An 18878-nucleotide genomic window follows, 5' to 3' on the forward strand; every position below is an offset into this window, starting at 1 on the left:
TTTTGCAGATGATGTGCTTCTGTTAGCTTCATCAGGTGACTGCCTCCAGCTCCCAATGGAGTGTTTCGCAGCTGAGTGTGAATGACAATCAGCACCTCCAAATCAGAGGCCATGGTCCTCAGCTGGAAAAGGGTGGAGTCCTGACTCTGGGTCAGGGACGAGTTCCTGCCCCAAGTGAAGGAGTTTAAGTATCTTGGGGTCTTGTTTACGAGTGAGGGGAGAAGGGAGCGTAGATAGGCAGATGGATTGGTGCTGCGGCTGCAGTGATGCAGACGCTGTTATGATTGTTATGTTTGATTGCCTGCTAGGTGGCGCCTCCACGGCATAGTGAGATAATTACACCTCTGGACTGACTAATATAGGTTTGCTTGTTGGCACACACCTCCCAAGAAGTTTGTACTTTTTGATGTCTGAAATGAGTCTGTTACTAATTAGCATTGATTAGCAAATATCTGTATATCTGCATTTCACTTGTACAGTTTGGTTGTTGAGCTTTATCAACCATCTAGTTAGGGTAGAATACTCAGTCATCTTCATCACTTCTGGTTCCAAAAAAATAAATTAAAAAAATGGCAGCAACAAAATTTGGAGCACAAAATGAATAAGTGATGTCATGGTGTCTGTGTCCTCCTTTCATATTGTAAACGTTCTGATGACAGACCCATGCATATGTTTATTTAAATGATAATGATTTCTTTTTGGCAACTAAAATATGCGTGCTGCTGATCACGGCTTGGTGATCCTGTCTGCTTGGAGGTCATATCTACTGGTAGAACCTTGTACAGTCCCACTTCAAAGACAGTTTAGTAAAACAGTTAATATTAAAAAAAAAACTGTTAAGAAATATATGAAATAATTTTTCTAAGTTTCCTGAAAAATTTCCTGCCCTGTGTTGTGTGCATTTCAAATTTGTCTGTGTGGGTATTTTGGTCCTTCCAGTATCATGTAGCTCACTCAATTAAGATTTTAGGTAAGCATAACTGATCTATTGTATACACTTGAGGTACTATCTTATCAGAAAGTACACATTTAAGAAGAGGAATGAAATGCTAGTAATAACCAGCTAAAGTAATATAAAAAGCCCCGACTCTGATCAAACAGAATGCCAAATAATAGTCATTTCTTGTCAATCAATGCCTACAATGCACAACTCTGTTTTTTACCCTCTTGGGGAAGATTTGTGGTGAAACAACCTGGTTTTCCCCTCAAAGTTACTCTGTTTGGTGGATTGTAAAATAACAGACAAATGCTTAATGTAACATTCACGTCTCTTCTGAAAACTTGTTTTTCCTCTCAGAGCCCTTCATTTCAAGGTTACATATCAAACCAGATTAACCTTGTTGCCACATTTTTAGTACACCCCACTAGTTTCCCTGTCATATGAACTGAAATAGCTTTTAAACTGCGCCTGGGGTATTCACGCTAAGCTCACTCATAAAAGCCCCTTTCCATGTTTGTTCCAGTCTTGGCCTTTAGAGACCTGCTGGTAGAATCTCAGCTCAAAGCAGTTATATTAGATGCTGATCGGTTCTCACTGGAGGTTTGCTGTGAGAGCTCTGCCACCAGCCAGAGCCCACCAGTAGTTTAAATCAACCTATTTTTGGCAACTTGTAACTGTTTTCAGTTACGCAGTGTGAGTTGAGGCATATTTTGGAGAAACATGTATGAGATATTTAAGTACATACTATAGCCAACCTTAATTTTGTGTCTTGTTTCATGTATTGCATCAATTGTTTGAACATAGTTGCTTACTTAGTAGTTTTATTTTTGCAGTCACAACAAAATAAACTTGCTAAAGAGTTATGTTTAGTTTGGCATGTGCTCAGGCTATTCTATTTACCCTATATTTGTTTGTGTACAGAAACGTCTATGCAGTAATTGTCTTGTTGGCACAAATTATAATTTGCAGCTGGAGCAGGTATTGTGAAAGCGGAGGTATTGCTTTCTTTTGAATTTGATTCAGTAATGTTTAATAAAATCATTGGTGTCACTGACAGCACAGAGATGGATTAGCCACCCACATGTTTTCCTTTCCTTTCAGGTTACCTTGATGGGAATAAAATGATTTAGACACAACAAAAGAATTTCTGTCCAAGTTAAATCTATTTGAATACATTTATTTTTGAAATATTGATTTTGCTCACTTTTAGGCTATGAAAATAATGGCTTCCATCAAATGAACTCTTTTGTGTCCTTTACTAAATAACTGCATAATGGAATTTGAAGGAGAGGAAAAGTTCCAGCATTTTCGGTCATTTGGTGAAGTATCTGGGAAACCAGCAACACAATATCTGTTTTTTACTGGGTTAGAGGTAACTATAGAGTTACTGCACATTTACTAAAATATATATTTTTAACTTAAAAAAGAATATGCATAAAAACTGTCACATGTCAAAATATGTAAATCCAGTCTCTAAGTAAGCTTGGACATTCACACCCATTTATCCATTCTCTGCGGACCTGCCATGCTCGCAATGTTCAATGAACTGACGTCTCCTTGCTCATTCACTATTAAGAAATCTGTTGCCTTGACTTTTCTTTTCTTTTTTTTATGACTTGGGCTGACCAAACGAATGCATTTCTTTCCTCTTAATGCTCTCCTCCAGTACCAATTCTACACAGAATGACATATTAAAATAGTTATTTTGACTATTTAGACATTCCTCTGTTTGCTCCTTCCTTATAATTTGCACTAACCTGTGTCTCCTTTGTGTTATATTCAATAATTGTCTACTCATTATCAATTCTCATTACATGTGTTTGGCATAGTATAGCCTTATACTGTGTTTGGCTGATGCAGTGACTAAATTGCTCCTGGAATACATAATGTACCTGAGAAGATAACAGATGGCAGAATATATTATCGTCATTACTTTATTATGTCTGACAGTTGGCTGGAGAAAACATGTTGCATGCATTAGCATAAATATCATCTTTACAAACAGGCACGCTCATAGTGGGCCCGCTATCATTGTTTATCACAGATTCTACTATAATCTTCTTGCAGACAAACTTTGACAAGTAAACACATCAGGTTTAGGTGTTTTGATGTAATCAAAAGAAAGGTAGGATTTTGTTTAAAAGGACAAGGAATCACAGCCTCCTAAGCAACGCTATATTTAAGTATGTGTACTAGGAAATACTGCACAGGAAAACTGTAACAATACTGTGTTACAGTTTATAACCGTAAAAGGCTGATGGGGTATTGTCGTCAATTGCCGGGCGAGCAGCATGGAAACCAAAATTTGTGAATGCGAGAACTTGAAAACAAGGCGACGTAGGATTTTGAAATTGATACATTGGTGTGAGTACTAGGAGGCAGAGGGGATAGCACTGGTGGTTTATTATTTTGATTTGAAGTTGCTAGTATAAATTAATTGTCTTTATTTTTGTACAAGACTTCTGTTTGAACAGTTTGTCTTTACCTTATATAACTTGATATCCTTGAAATTGTTTTCATCAGTCTTAAATTAAACTAAATGCACTTAATTTAACAGAAAAGAAAAGCTATTGATAACTAAGGAGTTTATTGTCTCATCTTGTAAACTACGCCTTAGACGATTCATCAAGTAACTCAAATAACTTTATCGCAAAGAAGCAGATTTTTTTGCTTCAACCCTTCATTTACTGTAAGGGTTTGCGACTAAAACAGACCCGTAAGAGAAATTTAATGAGGGGATGTGTGTGAGTGATATGGAACCAGTGTCTGTCTAAAAAGAGGGTGAACAGCAAAGATGCAGAGCCATTTCCAAACTGGTTAGCTCAGGTGTAGTGAAACAAAGTGTGTTTGTAGTATTTAAAACAGCAGTGCCTGCTACTGTAACCATCATTACAAACTTTACTGGGAAAAAGCTAGCGGGAGTCCTTACTCAAACCACCTATTCAGCAAGCTTCAACATTAAGAAAAGCGAACTTAATGTTGAATGGAAGCAGCTACATTTTGTTTTAATCAGCAAAAATCTACAATAAAGCTACAGAAGTCAAAATAAAATGAACTGTTAATACACTGCTTGAATTGGGTAGCTCGCTGAAAGCTGACTGCAGCAATCCCACTTGTTGTTCCAGTGATACTTGCAGCAAGCAGATTTGAGTCTAAAGTGGGGGCATGGGCTACAGCACATTTATTTATAGAAATTTAAATTATTCTAAAATAATAAATTAGATTAATTGTATTATTATAAAGTTGTTTTTTAATTTAATTTTTATAATTATGATTTTTTTTTTACTATTATACCTGAGATGGCTGAATGCTTTGCTTCTTTGCTATTGCCAGATGTTACTTTACAGAGAAACATAGTTACTTAAACATGCACACAGATACACAAAAATTCTGTTAGCACCAAATCACAAAAATGGTCACCTCAGAGTGCTTTATATTGCTTTATACTGTAAGACCCCACAATATAGAGAAAACCACAGCAAATATTGTGCTATTGTAGGGTCTTTGCCAGTCACACCTTGAGGCATCTGTTATTTGGTGCTATATAAATAAAACTGAACTGAATTAAGAGTCTCACTCAGCAGTATCACCTCAGATTATTTAGAAACAAAAACCATATTCTCGCAGTGTCTTTGATCCCTCTGTTTGTTATGCAATGCTCCAAAAATTACCTGTTGTCCAATTTGTAAAGTGCAACATTTACATTTCTGTTTTAGAGCTGAGCTCTGAGAACCTGCGTACCTGCTTCCACATTGTTAATGGCTACATATATTTGTCAGCTACAGAGTTTCTGCAGGTGAGACACAACAAAAGAACACTTGGACTTCACATAACTCTTATATTGTCATAATACATGTTGGCATGCTGATCTGCATAAGTTTTTACAGAACTGAACCATCTACCCCGATTATTCCCTCCCCAGAACTACGCAGAATCCTTGTGTCGATCGTTTTGTGACCTGCTGAAAGACATCACAAATGAAGGGCGGGTGCAGGTGCTCAAGGTACTCCCATTCCTCCCCTCTCACAAAAAGTCAAGTCACGTAGATGTTGTTTTTCCAAAATCACAGCTGATTGTGTCTCGTTCTCTTTTATTGTCTGGATTTATTTTTCATTGCTTTTGAGTTCAGCCACTGTGAGAGGTTGTTGTCCTGTGTGGCCACTGAAGAGCAGGTGCGCTGAAAGCACCATTATATCCAGTAAAAGGAGACACATAAACATTTACTCACACAAACTGCGCAAGCACTGCTGCTTATTAACTGACACCCCATTATAATGCAAGAGGAGCTATGACTTCTCATTACTAATAAAAGAATTTGAGAAATGGCACATAAGGAATATCAAACGGCTCACTCTAGACCCTCTTACCTGCAGCATCACCGTCTTTGATTATGAATACAAGAAGCAGCATTTAGTTTTCTTGGGAAAGTAATACAAAATGTAAAAACGCTGCGTCTTTCGCGTACTGTACCATCTATAAAAAGAGGGATTTTCCCATAACGACAGAAGTTTCTTTACATTTTTATGTGGCTGACCCTTTGTGCTCCTTTTCTGGCTTCCTCCTGAGATTTTCCTGTCAGTTTCTCTCTGCTCCTTTTGCTTACTCCACCCTCTGAGGGTCGCCCTTCATCCTTCCTCGCCCTGTGTCCCTGCAGGTGGTAGAGATAGCTTTAAAGGTTAGCCCCATGCTGGGAGCCCACATGTTTCAGCCCCTGCTGCCAGCTGTCTTCAGAGGTATTGTGGATGGTGAGGTGAGTTTTACCTTTGCATCTTGCTCGAATCTACGCTGGAACTGTGTAAAAGGAGGAACCTGTAAAAATATGTTTTTCATTATTCACCACATATTTAACCTTAAATTTGTCTTTTAAGGTTTCAGTTCTTTCTTAAGTGTTAATAGTCCCGGCCCTTCTTCTAATTTGTCCTTTACTGTCACTTGAAATGAATTCTTCAAAGACTGTATAGTGGCAATTACTGATAAGTCAGCTCAGTTAAAGGTTACACATTCACAGGATTCTGCTGTGTCAGTGGGTCCATCTTTTCCCTCTTATCAAGCTTAATGACTCGTGTTTTATGTAAAACCATTTATGCGTGGTTATTTTTCATCATCTGTATGCATGATTGCGTGTCTATGATCTACAGAGATATCCCGTGGTGATGTCCACCTACCTGGGCATCATGGGTCGTGTCCTGCTCCAGAACTTCAGTTTTTTCTCGTCTTTGCTAAGTCAAATGGCTTCTGAGTGTAACCAGGAGGTGAGGTTTGATGTCTGCCCTTCATTTCTCTCTCCTCAGCACAGACTCGATGAATGTCTGTGGGAGACATAAATGCAAAGTGCCTGTTAAAAGGGAATCAGTGTGAACGAGGCTGAAAGTAATGAGCCAAGGAATTGCAAATGGTAACATTTTCAAGCCCTAAAATGTTGTCCTCCTCTACTGTGAAACTCTGAGCAAAGAAATTAATTGTGCCTAGTTCTGAGATTGCAGCCTTAATCTAAATAAATGCAAAGATGTTCCTCTCTAAGTTGTCTCTCATCATACCATGCTCGTTTTTTCTCACCACAGAGGACAAGACAGGAAGTTTAATCAGAAATATAGCGAAGGTTGAGACGCATCTCCGTACAAATTGCTGCTGCTCTTTTTTTTTTTTTTTTTTTTTAATAACCCTTTTTTCTGTCCTCCTTATTTCTCTTCCTCCTTTTCTCCGCTCATCAGATGGACCAGTTGTTGGGCAATGTTATAGAGATGTGGGTTGACCGAATGGACAACATCACTCAGCCTGAGAGGAGGAAGCTGTCGTCGCTGGCTCTGCTTTCCCTCCTGCCTTCTGACAACAGGTGAGAATCATTTTTCAATTCTTTTCTGTGTTGATTTTGCTTTAAGCTCATGAAAAGTGGGTTGAACTGCATAGCTGACTTTAGGGCACAACAGGGGGAAAGTAATGATGTTCTTGGAAAATTATTTAGTAGACTCTTGTTCATCATTACGGATATAGGTGGTGAAATTATCCTGTATATATTTCTCCTTACAGCCATAAAATGCAGAACAGCACAACAGCTTAACGGGCGCCTGCTTTAACACTCTGGGTGCCAATTATATGTCAGCCGAGCACCACAAATGCGGATACTGATATACACACCTTATACAGGCCAATGCAGACAGCTGGGTTTTCAGACTTGCATATGGGGGCGAGAATATATTGTCAGAAATGAAACGACTTTCCATCTCTTTTTAAGACTTAATGTCACAAGCTATAGTAAGCGATGTTACTTAAATCTGTAATTCATCATCCTTTAGCCAAAGCATGAAACACATTTGTTTATGTCTCTCTTCTTCTGGTGGATTATTGTCCCGACCGTAAACACTTTCTGGGCAACACCTCTCGCTATGATAAATGAAGAGATAAATACGTGGATACGTGCTTACAGACACAGAGTACCAGCCCTCTTACATTGAACTTGAACATTTTCTGTGCCGTACTGACAGAAGGATGATGGTAATGATACATGTTTATATGTGCAAGCCGTCTTTTTTTTTTTTAATTGTTTTTGTTTTTTTCTATTAAGCTGTCACCTTAATTCCCCCCCCCCCCCCCCCCCCCCCCAGATGTAACGTTGAGCATTTTCATATGAAAGCCTGTAGAGATTTACTTGCTTTTGGAGCAGGCCTCAATAGGCCATTCTTTGGATAGAAATTTGCCTCAAAGATGTTGCAAATGCGTACGATAAGATCCACAAGCATAAACTAAGATTTACTGTTGTGTTCAATGATTTGTATGTAACTTACGAGGACTCACAAGCATGCGGTTCAATCCAAGCACAAATATGAAGCAATCTGACCACACGTAAAACTGTTTTGCAAATACGTACATCATAAAGCTGAATAAATGCTAATCATTTACTCACAACTCATTAAGTTTAGCTCACAAATCTTGGTTTACACTCGTGGATCATATCGGATGCTTTTGCAGCATTTTGCAGTCAAATTTCTCTCCATACCATTCAGGGTACTACAGTTTTTGGTACTTAGGCTTTGTAGCTTTACTCATTGGTTCCAAAATGGAATTTATGGTGAAGTTCCTTTAAAAAAAATAAAATAAAATAAAAAATTAGCCAATTTTGCAGCTTTTCCCCTAACTTTAAGTGACTTTTTATGCCAGATAGGCTAGTCCCAGTGTTTCAGAAACTGCTGATCTACTAGGATTTTCCCACATAACCATGTGTGGGTTTTTCAGAGAATAAGAGAAAATATCAAGTGACAAATGCCTTGTTGATGCAAGAGGTCAGAAGAGAATGGCCAAACTGCTTCGAGTTGATAGGAAGGCAACAATGACTCAAGCAACCACTTATTACAGGCAAGAGCAGCAGAAGACCACAAAAGACACTGCTCCTATCAGTTTGGAACGGGAAACTGAGAATACAGATTGCAGTTCATCAAATTTTGAGACCGGAGGAAAGTTGCCTGGTCTGATGAGTCTTAATTTCTACTGTAACATTCAGATGGGACGGTCAGAATTTTAAAAACCTGGTTCTGGCCTGCCATGGATCAACAGTTGAAGATGCTAGCGGTAATATAATGGTTTGGGGGATGTTTTCTTGGGAAACTCAAAGATCTCAATGGGAAGCGGTGAAACAGGACATTTGCATCATGGATAGTCAGCCAACAAGTCTGTAGCGACTCTCTGATGCTGTCATCTCTCTATGGCCCAAAATCTCTGAGGAATGTTTATAGCACCTTAGTTAATCTATGCTACAAAGAATTTAAGCAGTTCTGAGAAGGCAAAAGGTGTTGAACCCAGCACTAGCAAAGGATACCTAATAACGTGGCTGGTGTTATATATGTAATATGTTATATATGATTTACAAGAAAGAAATCACTAGGGGAAAGAAAAGTGAATGGGATTTACTGTGACAGAGTAGTGACTACTTCTCAAAGATCTCTGCGAACTAGTTTGTAAATAGTTTGTTTTGGCATGCAAGCCATCATGTAATCACTGTGAAGTTTTTCACTTAAGGGTGATTTAAATGACAGGCACTGAGCAGCACCACTAATCAGCTATTAGCTTTTCACTTGGGAGTTGTTTTTGGTTGATAGGATTAGAATTGACAGACATGTTAAAATGATCTTAAAGGCAAAGCCTATTTCCAGTTGTTGCCATGGCCACCAATTTAAGACTGTTATTCATAACCAGGGGCACATATGTTTAGTGATTTTATTTTACCCTCCCAGGATATTGGTAGGTATATTTTACCAAAAGGATCAACTGTAGAGCCACTGCTAGATATGATTTTGTGTGTGTGCGAGAGTTGCCTAAACCATCAGGCCAGTAATCTTTATTTCCTAATTAATATTATGGTGACTAGGTAATTGAGCACATTTCAGATTATTTAGCACTGATATCAATATTTAGTCTGATTTGGTACCATGTGTATGTGTAAAATTGCCACACTTACAAAATAAGGGACACATCTGTGTATACTTACTTCTTTCATTCTGATTTTCCAGGTTATGGCTTGTCCTAATGCTTAGTGAACTTTATGTAGCATTGCCTTGGGTCTACCTGGCTGAGAATATGAACTGACAGAAGAAGGAACAGTTGATGTACAGTGGGGCAAAAAAGTATTTAGTCAGCCACTGATTGTGCAAGTTCCCCCACCTAAAATGATGACAGAGGTCAGTAATTTGCACCAGAGGTACACTTCAACTGTGAGAGACAGAATGTGAAAAAAAAAATCCATGAATTCACATGGTAGGATTTGTAAAGAATTTATTCGTAAATCAGGGTGGAAAATAAGTATTTGGTCAATAACAAAAATACAACTCAATACTTTGTAACATAACCTTTGTTGGCAATAACGGAGGTCAAACGTTTACTATAGGTCTTTACCAGGTTTGCACACACAGTAGCTGGTATTTTGGCCCATTCCTCCATGCAGATCTTCTCGAGAGCAGTGATGTTTTGGGGCTGTCGCCGAGCAACACGGACTTTCAACTCCCGCCACAGATTTTCTATGGAGTTGAGGTCTGGAGACTGGCTAGGCCACTCCAGGACTTTCAAATGCTTCTTACGGAGCCACTCCTTTGTTGCCCGGGCGGTGTGTTTTGGATCATTGTCATGTTGGAAGACCCAGCCTCGTTTCATCTTCAAAGTTCTCACTGATGGAAGGAGGTTTTGGCTCAAAATCTCACGAGACATGGCCCCATTCATTCTGTCCTTAACACGGATCAGTCGTCCTGTCCCCTTGGCAGAAAAACAGCCCCATAGCATGATGTTTCCACCCCCATGCTTCACAGTAGGTATGGTGTACTTGGGATGCAACTCAGTATTCTTCTTCCTCCAAACACGACGAGTTGAGGTTATACCAAAAAATTCTACTTTGGTTTCATCTGACCACATGACATTCTCCCAATCCTCTGCTGTACCATCCATGTGCTCTCTGGCAAACTTCAGACGGGCCTGGACATGCACTGGCTTCAGCAGCGGAACACGTCTGGCACTGCGGGATTTGATTCCCTGCTGTTGTAGTGTGTTACTGATGGTGACCTTTGTTACTTTGGTCCCAGCTCTCTGCAGGTCATTCACCAGGTCCCCCCGTGTGGTTCTGGGATCTTTGCTCACCGTTCTCATGATCATTGTGACCCCACGGGATGAGATCTTGCGTGGAGCACCAGATCGAGGGAGATTATCAGTGGTCTTGTATGTCTTCCATTTTCTGATGATTGCTCCCACAGTTGATTTTTTCACACCAAGCTGCTTGCCTATTGTAGATTCACTCTTCCCAGTCTGGTGCAGGTCTACAATACTTTTCCTGGTGTCCTTCGAAAGCTCTTTGGTCTTGGCCATGGCGGCGTTTGGAGTCTGACTGTTTGAGGCTGTGGACAGGTGTCTTTTATACAGATGATGAGTTCAAACAGGTGCCATTCATACAGGTAACGAGTGGGGGACAGAAAACCGTCTTACAGAAGACGTTACAGGTCTGTGAGAGCCAGAGATTTTCCTTGTTTGAGGTGACCAAATACTTATTTTCCACCCTAATTTACGAATAAATTCTTTACAAATCCTACCATGTGAATTCATGGATTTTTTTTTCACATTCTGTCTCTCACAGTTGAAGTGTACCTCTGGTGCAAATTACTGACCTCTGTCATCATTTTAAGTGGGGGAACTTGCACAATCGGTGGCTGACTAAATACTTTTTTGCCCCACTGTATCAGTGCCTATACTCACTCACACTAACACTTCCTTCCCTGTTTTCTCATTCTTGTTGATGTAGGGGAGAAAAACCCCCCAAGTATATTCTTTCCACTACCACTAACCACTGAGACTCACTCAAATAGTTCACCAGTGACTGTGGCAAGTCTCCAAGCTTGTGTGGTTGGGTTTCATAAACTATATTATTTTTAAAGGTTGTTGATGTCAGTTATATTTATATAGCCCAAAGTGCCAGTCACTTATCTCAGGGCACTTTAGATAGAAGGGTCAAGACCTAACAGTATTACAGAGATAAACAAGACGATACACTTTAAGTAAAGACTTTCTAAAAGTCTGGAGTAATCATTCCCTTTTAACAGAAGTAAAGCTCCAAGAGAACCAGGCTCTGGGAGGACTCTCATTTGTTACAACCGACTGGGGTGATTTTAAAGTGAAAAGTGTAGAAATAGGAGAAACAATACGACAGGCTGTTGACAGGTTGGCCGGGCTGGTAAGTGAGGACTGGGAAAATACACCTCTGCAGCCAGATATATCTGCAGAATGGCAGGCAACAAATGACAACAGAGTGAAAAAAACACAAACTGAAAGAGAAGACACAGTTAATGAGTGTTAAATCGATAATGGCTTATGAGTGCATTAAGAGTGAAGTGAGTCAGGAAGAGGCTGTTTCAGCAAACCATGCTAAATTATATGAGACTTGAGAGTTTAGGCCTAATCTTACAGTGTCTTGGGTACATGGTAGTGAATTGTTATTTTGGAAACTAAGGAACTACAAGCAAGTGTGAACTCATGAGATATAAAATTTTCTGTTGGAGTCATGTAGTAGTTGTGTGATTGGTCTCTAAATGCTTTATATGTAAAGGGGTTTTAAACTCTGGAGTTTAATTGCTAGTTTTAGGAACGGAGTAGTTCAACTAGAGGCTCTTCAAATGGCTGTTATGATACAATATATCTTTTTTAATGTAGAAATACAGACATAGTGATATAAGTGATAACTGTGAACCAATAATCAGATAGGATAGTTGATAGATAGTCTTATCTAGAAGTAGCAACTGGGCTAGTTTTTATTGTAAGATAGAATTACTATGAATTTTGCCCATATGAAATGCATATAATGTGAAAAAATTGTTTCCTCTGGAGAACTGTGTGGACAACATGATAAGGCTTTGTTGTGTAACTAATAAAGTAAAAGCAAAATAACACTGTCCCATTTTTTTTTTTTCCAGTGAAAATGTACTGATGATGTCAAAAGCGATGGTGAGATCAGCATGAGTAATGAAGCTTTGTTCTCTGTTATCAGCGTGATTCAGGACAAGTTCTGTGGCATCGTCAACATTTGTGTTGAGGCATTACATGATGTAATGACAGAAGATCCTGAAACGGGCACTTTCAAAGAGTAAGTATTCATATTTTTTTCCCCTGACAAATGAAGAGCAGAAAAAAACTGTGCTTATAAACGTGGAAATTATACAGTCCAAACCTTCCCATCATTTTTTTTCACAAATGAATGGAGTTTGTAATTTTGACAAAACTCATGCATAATGAATGAAGACGCCCCAAAGTGCTTGAAGCACTACAAATGCAGATGCGATGCTGAAGTTGGAATTTATCAAATGCAAACCTCAGAAGAAATATTTTGAGATAAAAATTAATTTCATGGGGGCAGCGGCTCACTACAGGGAAAACAAGGAAAGCAAATGAGAGATTGACTTGGTTGTATTTGCACCTTGATAAAGCCTCACAGTAATGCCCGTGTCTGAGTTACCATCACTTTCTCACTGTGGGAAAAGTTACTGAGTACAGCGCTCCTTACACTTTGAACCTCCTCTACATATTTCAATATTTTTGGTCTCTTTCTCAGCAGTTTCTTAGCAGATGTTCACCAAACATAGACACCTATTCACTGCTGTGAAAGATGCTCAGCACCATACTAAGATCTAATGGTGTGAAATGAACTGAAAAGCTGGGAGCAAAGTCTACTGTATGCGTTTGTTTGCCAGTGATATGTTGAATCGTTTTGGGTCCCTGTTGGGTGTGACACGAGCAGTAATATATTTGTAGATGAACATATTCCTCTGAGCGTTGTTTGCTGTTTATAAATGCAGTCAGCTGAGACAGAAAACAGTGAGTAATACAATCATTCCCCTTTTATTTTGGAATTACGTAAACTTTTAAACGAACAGACCTGTGTTTTCGTGAGTGGTTTAGAATTGTTCTTGCATAGTGTGAAATGAGAAGTCCTTACGGCCATGAATGAATTTCAGTAAAATAACATAGTCAATTTGGCATGCTACAGTTTTTCAGTGTTAACAGTACAAGATGTTGACTGTAGCTTCTTTAATGACGTGCCCAGAAGAGTTACCATTTACTAGTCTGCATTTTTGTCTACCCAGAATTGTGAGTTAATTAACTTTTGTCACTTTGAATGTCATTGGTTTAGGTGGAATAGAGTTAAAATTTCTGATCACGAGTTATCAGTAGCTACGCACCACAATCACAGTGTGACATTCAGGACCCCCCCACCTTATCTCTACTCACAATAAGGCTTAAGTAAGGACAAAGGAAATAAAAGACCATACACAGACTGTATACTGTGCACAAAGGTTTTACTTGTAATTCTCTCTGCATGCAGATGAACCAATATGAATAGCATTCAGGAAAAAAGGGGTGCCAGAGGGTTCAGCATTTGGAGTGCCTGTGTATGCATGCTGCCTGTTCTGAAATTGTCTCCTACTGTGTAGGTTTATTTGCGGTTATTAATATTGAGTTGAATATTATTGTGTTTGCAGCTGCATGCTGATGAGCCATTTTGAAGAGCCCAAGCTGAGTGATGATGAGGAGCCACCAACTGAGCAGGACAAGAGGAAGAAACTGGTGAGTGAAATGTGTAATTCATACACGGTACAGATCTAATTTTGAAATCTTTAAATCAGTTTTTCTCTTGTTTCATTTCCATTACTGGATAATAGACAAATAGCTTTAATAATGAATTTATTTCTTATTGTTTTGAGTTTAATTGTCTGTTTATCAGAGTGTCTTTCTGTGTCCCGTGAATTAAAAAAAAACCCATCTGTTCTTGTGATAGTTTATGCCACTCTGGAACTCATAGAGTAGATGCAGAGAAGAGCATAAAGGGTTCATTCCAGGCAGCGAAAAGGAAAACGGTCACTTTATGTAGTATGTTGTCAGACAGCAGTTCAAAGCAAGCTCAAAGCCTCCTGCAAGTCTTTAGATAAGCATGAATGTCAGTGAGTACCCATATGTGGCCCCTAGGTGGGAGATGTACACCAATTAAGTGGTGCATGTATGTATGAGCATGCATCCTCTGAGGATGCTTCCTGTACCACTTTACACTGTGAAAGTTCACGAATCGCTTCACTCATTCACACTATTGTTTAGCTATATTGTTGGTATCAGTGGTCTTCTCTAAATGTGTGCTTAGGCAAAATTACATTTTTTTTTTTTTGTACAAATGGGATTTTATTTGTGTTTGAGTAAATATAGCTATATTTATATTCTTGTTTTACTTTTCTTTGCATGTGTGTGTGTGCTATTTGCTTGGCAGCATCCCAGTGCACTTATCACCTCAGCCCAGACCCTGACTTTTTGCTCCAGGGAAGAGAGGAGAGAAGACTTAAAGTCGCACCTCTCTCTGCTTTTTAATGTTTGTGAGTGTGTGTGCTTGGAGACGTGCATGAATACATGTGTGCAAGCAATGGGAGTGCCTGCATGATGGACTTTTCTATGTGAGGCATAAGTTGATGAGAAAGGAGACTAGTGACACTTTTTAGCAACTGTGTCTGCATCTGTATGAAACAAAAATGTGCATAAATGTCTATATTTTTCTGCTGGTCTCAAAGATCTTGTGAGACACAGGTATCATTATTATTATTATTTTATTTTTATTTTTATTTTTACATTGTTTTCTCTCTCATGTTCTTTCTCATCAGTTGACATTGAAAATCAGTGATCAGCTAATGTGAAAAACCATAATTTTTTTTGCTGAAATTTAAAATCGTTATCTCCATGTGGCTTGATTATGTTTCAGGTCCACTTCTGAGTGAATTTATTTTTTCCAGCTTTCATCAGAAGCTGCTTCATATGTCTGCCATCTGCATCACTGGGTAGCATAGGGGTTTGTTTGGGTCAGTGCCGCATAAACAGCCCTGGATACTGGCACTTAAGACATGAAATGTCACATCTCTAGAGATGAAGAAGCTTGAGGTAGTGGAGGAGGTGAAGCAGGCCCAAATAGATCTGAACACACCTCCATGCATGTTTTATTGGAACTGAAGTCCGATAGAGAGGTGGAATCTCTCCTCCTGCCACCCTGTGCAGGCGTGTGGATAGTCATGTTTTCCTAAATTTAGCCCTTAATTTAGAATTTTCCCTTTTGAATAAAATGTTTTTTTTAATAAAGTACATTAAAAGAAATTGATTGAGACCATTTTGCATAGAAAACCTTTGCAGATAAATTTGCTTTCCAATACCATATACTGAGTGTTGATTTATCACAGTGGCTGTCAGTTAATTACAGGAAAATATATAATGCAGAATGAGTTCTGTTTTGTTAAACCACTGACACATTTTCTAGTGTTTCTTGCAGTATAGTGAAAAAGTCTTGAAACATCCCTTATTTCTCTATTCTGTTAAGAAAAACGAAAAGTTCTGCACCTGTTTAAACATGTGGAGCTATGCAGGACATGGAAATGGAGTTTATAAGGGAAAAGCAGACTTCTATTGTAGCAATTCTAACGCGCTTAAAAGTTGATATTTGGTATGAACACATTTATTCAACACAGCCTGAACTCTCCTGTTTTGCTAGATTTTTCATTCTGTATATTATCTGGTTTCTTCTTCAGATACTGATAAAAACTTCAGATAAAAACTATAGTTTTTTAGGTCTGCCACTTCATCTTTTATTCTCCACTTGTCCAGTTTCCTTAATTTTCCTAGATGCAAACTGCACACCATGCTAAAATAGAAGTTTTCAGCCAACAGTTCTTTGAGAATTACTCTGTTGGTGAAAAAAAATTATTTGATGACTGTCAAATTCATATGTTTAGCATTTTTATAGATTAATCTAAAGAAATGGGAACAAACGTGGTTTTTGAGGCTAGTGATACAATCTAAAATTGTTTAGAGACAACGCTGGTTCATCCAATTGTTAGGCGCCTTTTTGTGCTTGAATAATTCAAAAACAGTGTTGAGTAGGGGTTATTGGGATCACCTGAGTGATCACAGTAACAAATAAAGACAAAAATATTTCTATAAAAATGGTAAGGTACAAGACTGGATTGGAAATGAGTGAAAAAGAAGTCAGTCTCTCTTTGGAAACAATACAAAGAGATGAGAGTTGGCTTAGGATTAGTCCTGTTTACCAGGAAGGAAGATTAAGTAATTCTTCAAGCAGATATAGACAAGTATTTTCTTTAAACAAAATAATTACTTTAGTTTCTTTCTTAGTTTTCTTTTTTCTTTTCCTTGGACTTTTGAGCTTATGTTTGAGTCATTACCTTTTTATGTGGATGAAAAGAACTCTGTTTATTTTCTTAATTTTCAAAGTGCCTGAAAAAGAGACTTTGAGCAATGTAGTCAAGCTTTGTACTTCTCTAAAGTAGTCACCGCACAGGGGCAGAGTGCGAATAAAAATTGGACTTCTGACTTGGACTATCACACCTAAATTGATCTCCCATGGAGAGTGAGATTAGAATTCAAACTGGATAGTATAGAAGTAAATGGCAGGACCAGTCGTATTGTAATTTTTGTTATTTATAGGGGTTCCTCATTCTTCATTGAAGCAAATCACAATCATGAAGCGTCTCGATTGGACTGATTGCTGTCAGTGCAGGGGACCCTTGATTTCACACCAGCCCCTGTCAGCCCATTATAGAAAGTGAAAGTTTCAGTACTTGAGCTTGGTGATGACTATTAGCGAACGAAGGGAAATGTCAGCAGTGTCTCTTAAAAGGAATAATTTAATGAATATACTATTGTGGAAATGCTAAAGATTAAATATAAAAAATGAGTGAATAATTAAAGAACATTACAGTTATCTCATCTCATTTTTGTAACTATTATTTTTTGCTAAATGGTGTTTCTTCTCACATCTTTTTGCTATTTATCTGTCTTTATACATTATAGTATAGTTAGCCATTTAACATCTGCCTGCAGGTATTGGTTTGGTGTTTTGTTTTGTCTTGTCAAATTACATTTAGCTGCTTCCAAACACGGATTCACAGTTTTGTTTTGTTTTTTGTTACTGCCACTGTCTCCAACCATATATCATAGCAGATCTCACCGCTGCCTTGCAAACCTTCTCTTTCACTCTTGTTGCTGTCTTTCTGTCACAAATCACCCCTGACACTTGTTTCCACCCACTCCACACTCTCTTCTTCATCCCTCTTATATGCCGTGCATTGCTTTGGGTGGTTGACTCCAGGTATTTAAACTCATCAGCATTCACTATATCTACTCCTTGCTTGTTCACCTTTCCACCTGTCTTCCTCACATTTACACACTTGTATTCTGACTTCCTCCTTCTTTCTTTCACATGCACAAGACTATAACAACAAATCTTGCTCCTGCCATCTCTTCATCTCCTACTGATTCTACCGATCCTTAATGTATTGCTTGCCATTTAGTTCAGGAAGACCCAATTTATTACCTGTACTGAAAAAGTGAGCAAAACTAACTGAACCCGTTGTATTTTTTACATCAAAAGTATAACTCATTTACTAATTTATGACTTTTTAATGCATATAAAAATGAAAACGTTTCACATTAAAAACCCAGAGAAACATTAAAAATTATTTTAAACTCTCTTATTTTGTCAGGCAGCCAATATGTTTACCAAACCTAAATATCTTGCATTATCTTGCATTTATCAGCGGTGTACCGGCCTTCTATATGTTAACAAATCCCGATGGGCAAGGAAAAAAATCCATAGTTGTTTCCAGCCCTATCGGCCTAATAACTCACCCAGTGGACCTGTCACTTTGGAAACTGGGATCACTTGCAACACACAACGAAGTTAAATTTCATTGAGATCAACTCTTACTGATGGAACCTTGGACTTACATGTTCGCCCATGAAATCTGAGTATTCTAGACAACCAGACTAAGCTAACTGCTGCTGTGTTTTGGCTTCTGTTCATAATGCATTATTTGATTCCTGTGCTTCATCTACAAGGCCAGTACCATCAAACAACAAGAAGGATAGGCAACATCAAAGACTTAGTCCAGTGGGTACTAATGACATGGGTTCTGTTTGTTGTGTTATGGGGGCACACACACACTTGAGCCCAATTACTCTCTCTCTTTTTTTTTAAACTACACTACGCTAATGTATGTGCACAGCACACATAAAGGTTATTGTGCTGCATTTATGTAAGTAAATGTCAATTACTGATTGAACTACAACATAAAAGTAAAAAATACGTCTGCCCTCTTGCAAACAAATCTTCAGCAATAAGTAGGTATATAGTGAGCTGGCTGTTTTCCAAACCTAGTCACTGAATAGTGATCCAGGAAGGTCACACTCGATTGAATACTTTGAGCAATGCAAATAAAATTCCATTTGCCTCCATTGTAGTGTTTGGACCATAGAACTGGAAAAAAAAAATTCAATACCTATTTACATAGCAAAATACCACAAGGTTTAATTTCCATCTTTATGGACTGCTTAAATAAGCAACCCTTGTACTATTTGTAATAGTGTGTGTTGTAGG

At 38.4% G+C, this 18878-nt stretch overlaps 1 protein-coding gene across 1 annotated transcript in view; it reads left to right on the top strand.

Moving 5' to 3' along the window:
• The window catches only part of ipo11 (importin 11), a 127541-nt gene that overhangs the window by 84368 nt on the left and 24295 nt on the right, over nucleotides 1-18878 (top strand). The window contains exons 23-29 of the mRNA XM_085367379.1: nucleotides 4657-4736; nucleotides 4863-4943; nucleotides 5595-5690; nucleotides 6079-6192; nucleotides 6652-6773; nucleotides 12450-12545; nucleotides 13939-14023. Of these exons, the coding sequence (XP_085223505.1) occupies nucleotides 4657-4736; nucleotides 4863-4943; nucleotides 5595-5690; nucleotides 6079-6192; nucleotides 6652-6773; nucleotides 12450-12545; nucleotides 13939-14023 (674 nt within the window). The remainder of the gene's footprint in view (nucleotides 1-4656; nucleotides 4737-4862; nucleotides 4944-5594; nucleotides 5691-6078; nucleotides 6193-6651; nucleotides 6774-12449; nucleotides 12546-13938; nucleotides 14024-18878) is intronic.

The sequence above is a fragment of the Diplotaxodon limnothrissa genome, linkage group LG12 (assembly GCF_057381915.1).
Source record: "Diplotaxodon limnothrissa isolate DT_005_m linkage group LG12, D_limnothrissa_male_GT1.1, whole genome shotgun sequence".
NCBI classification, from domain to species: Eukaryota; Metazoa; Chordata; class Actinopteri; order Cichliformes; family Cichlidae; genus Diplotaxodon; species Diplotaxodon limnothrissa.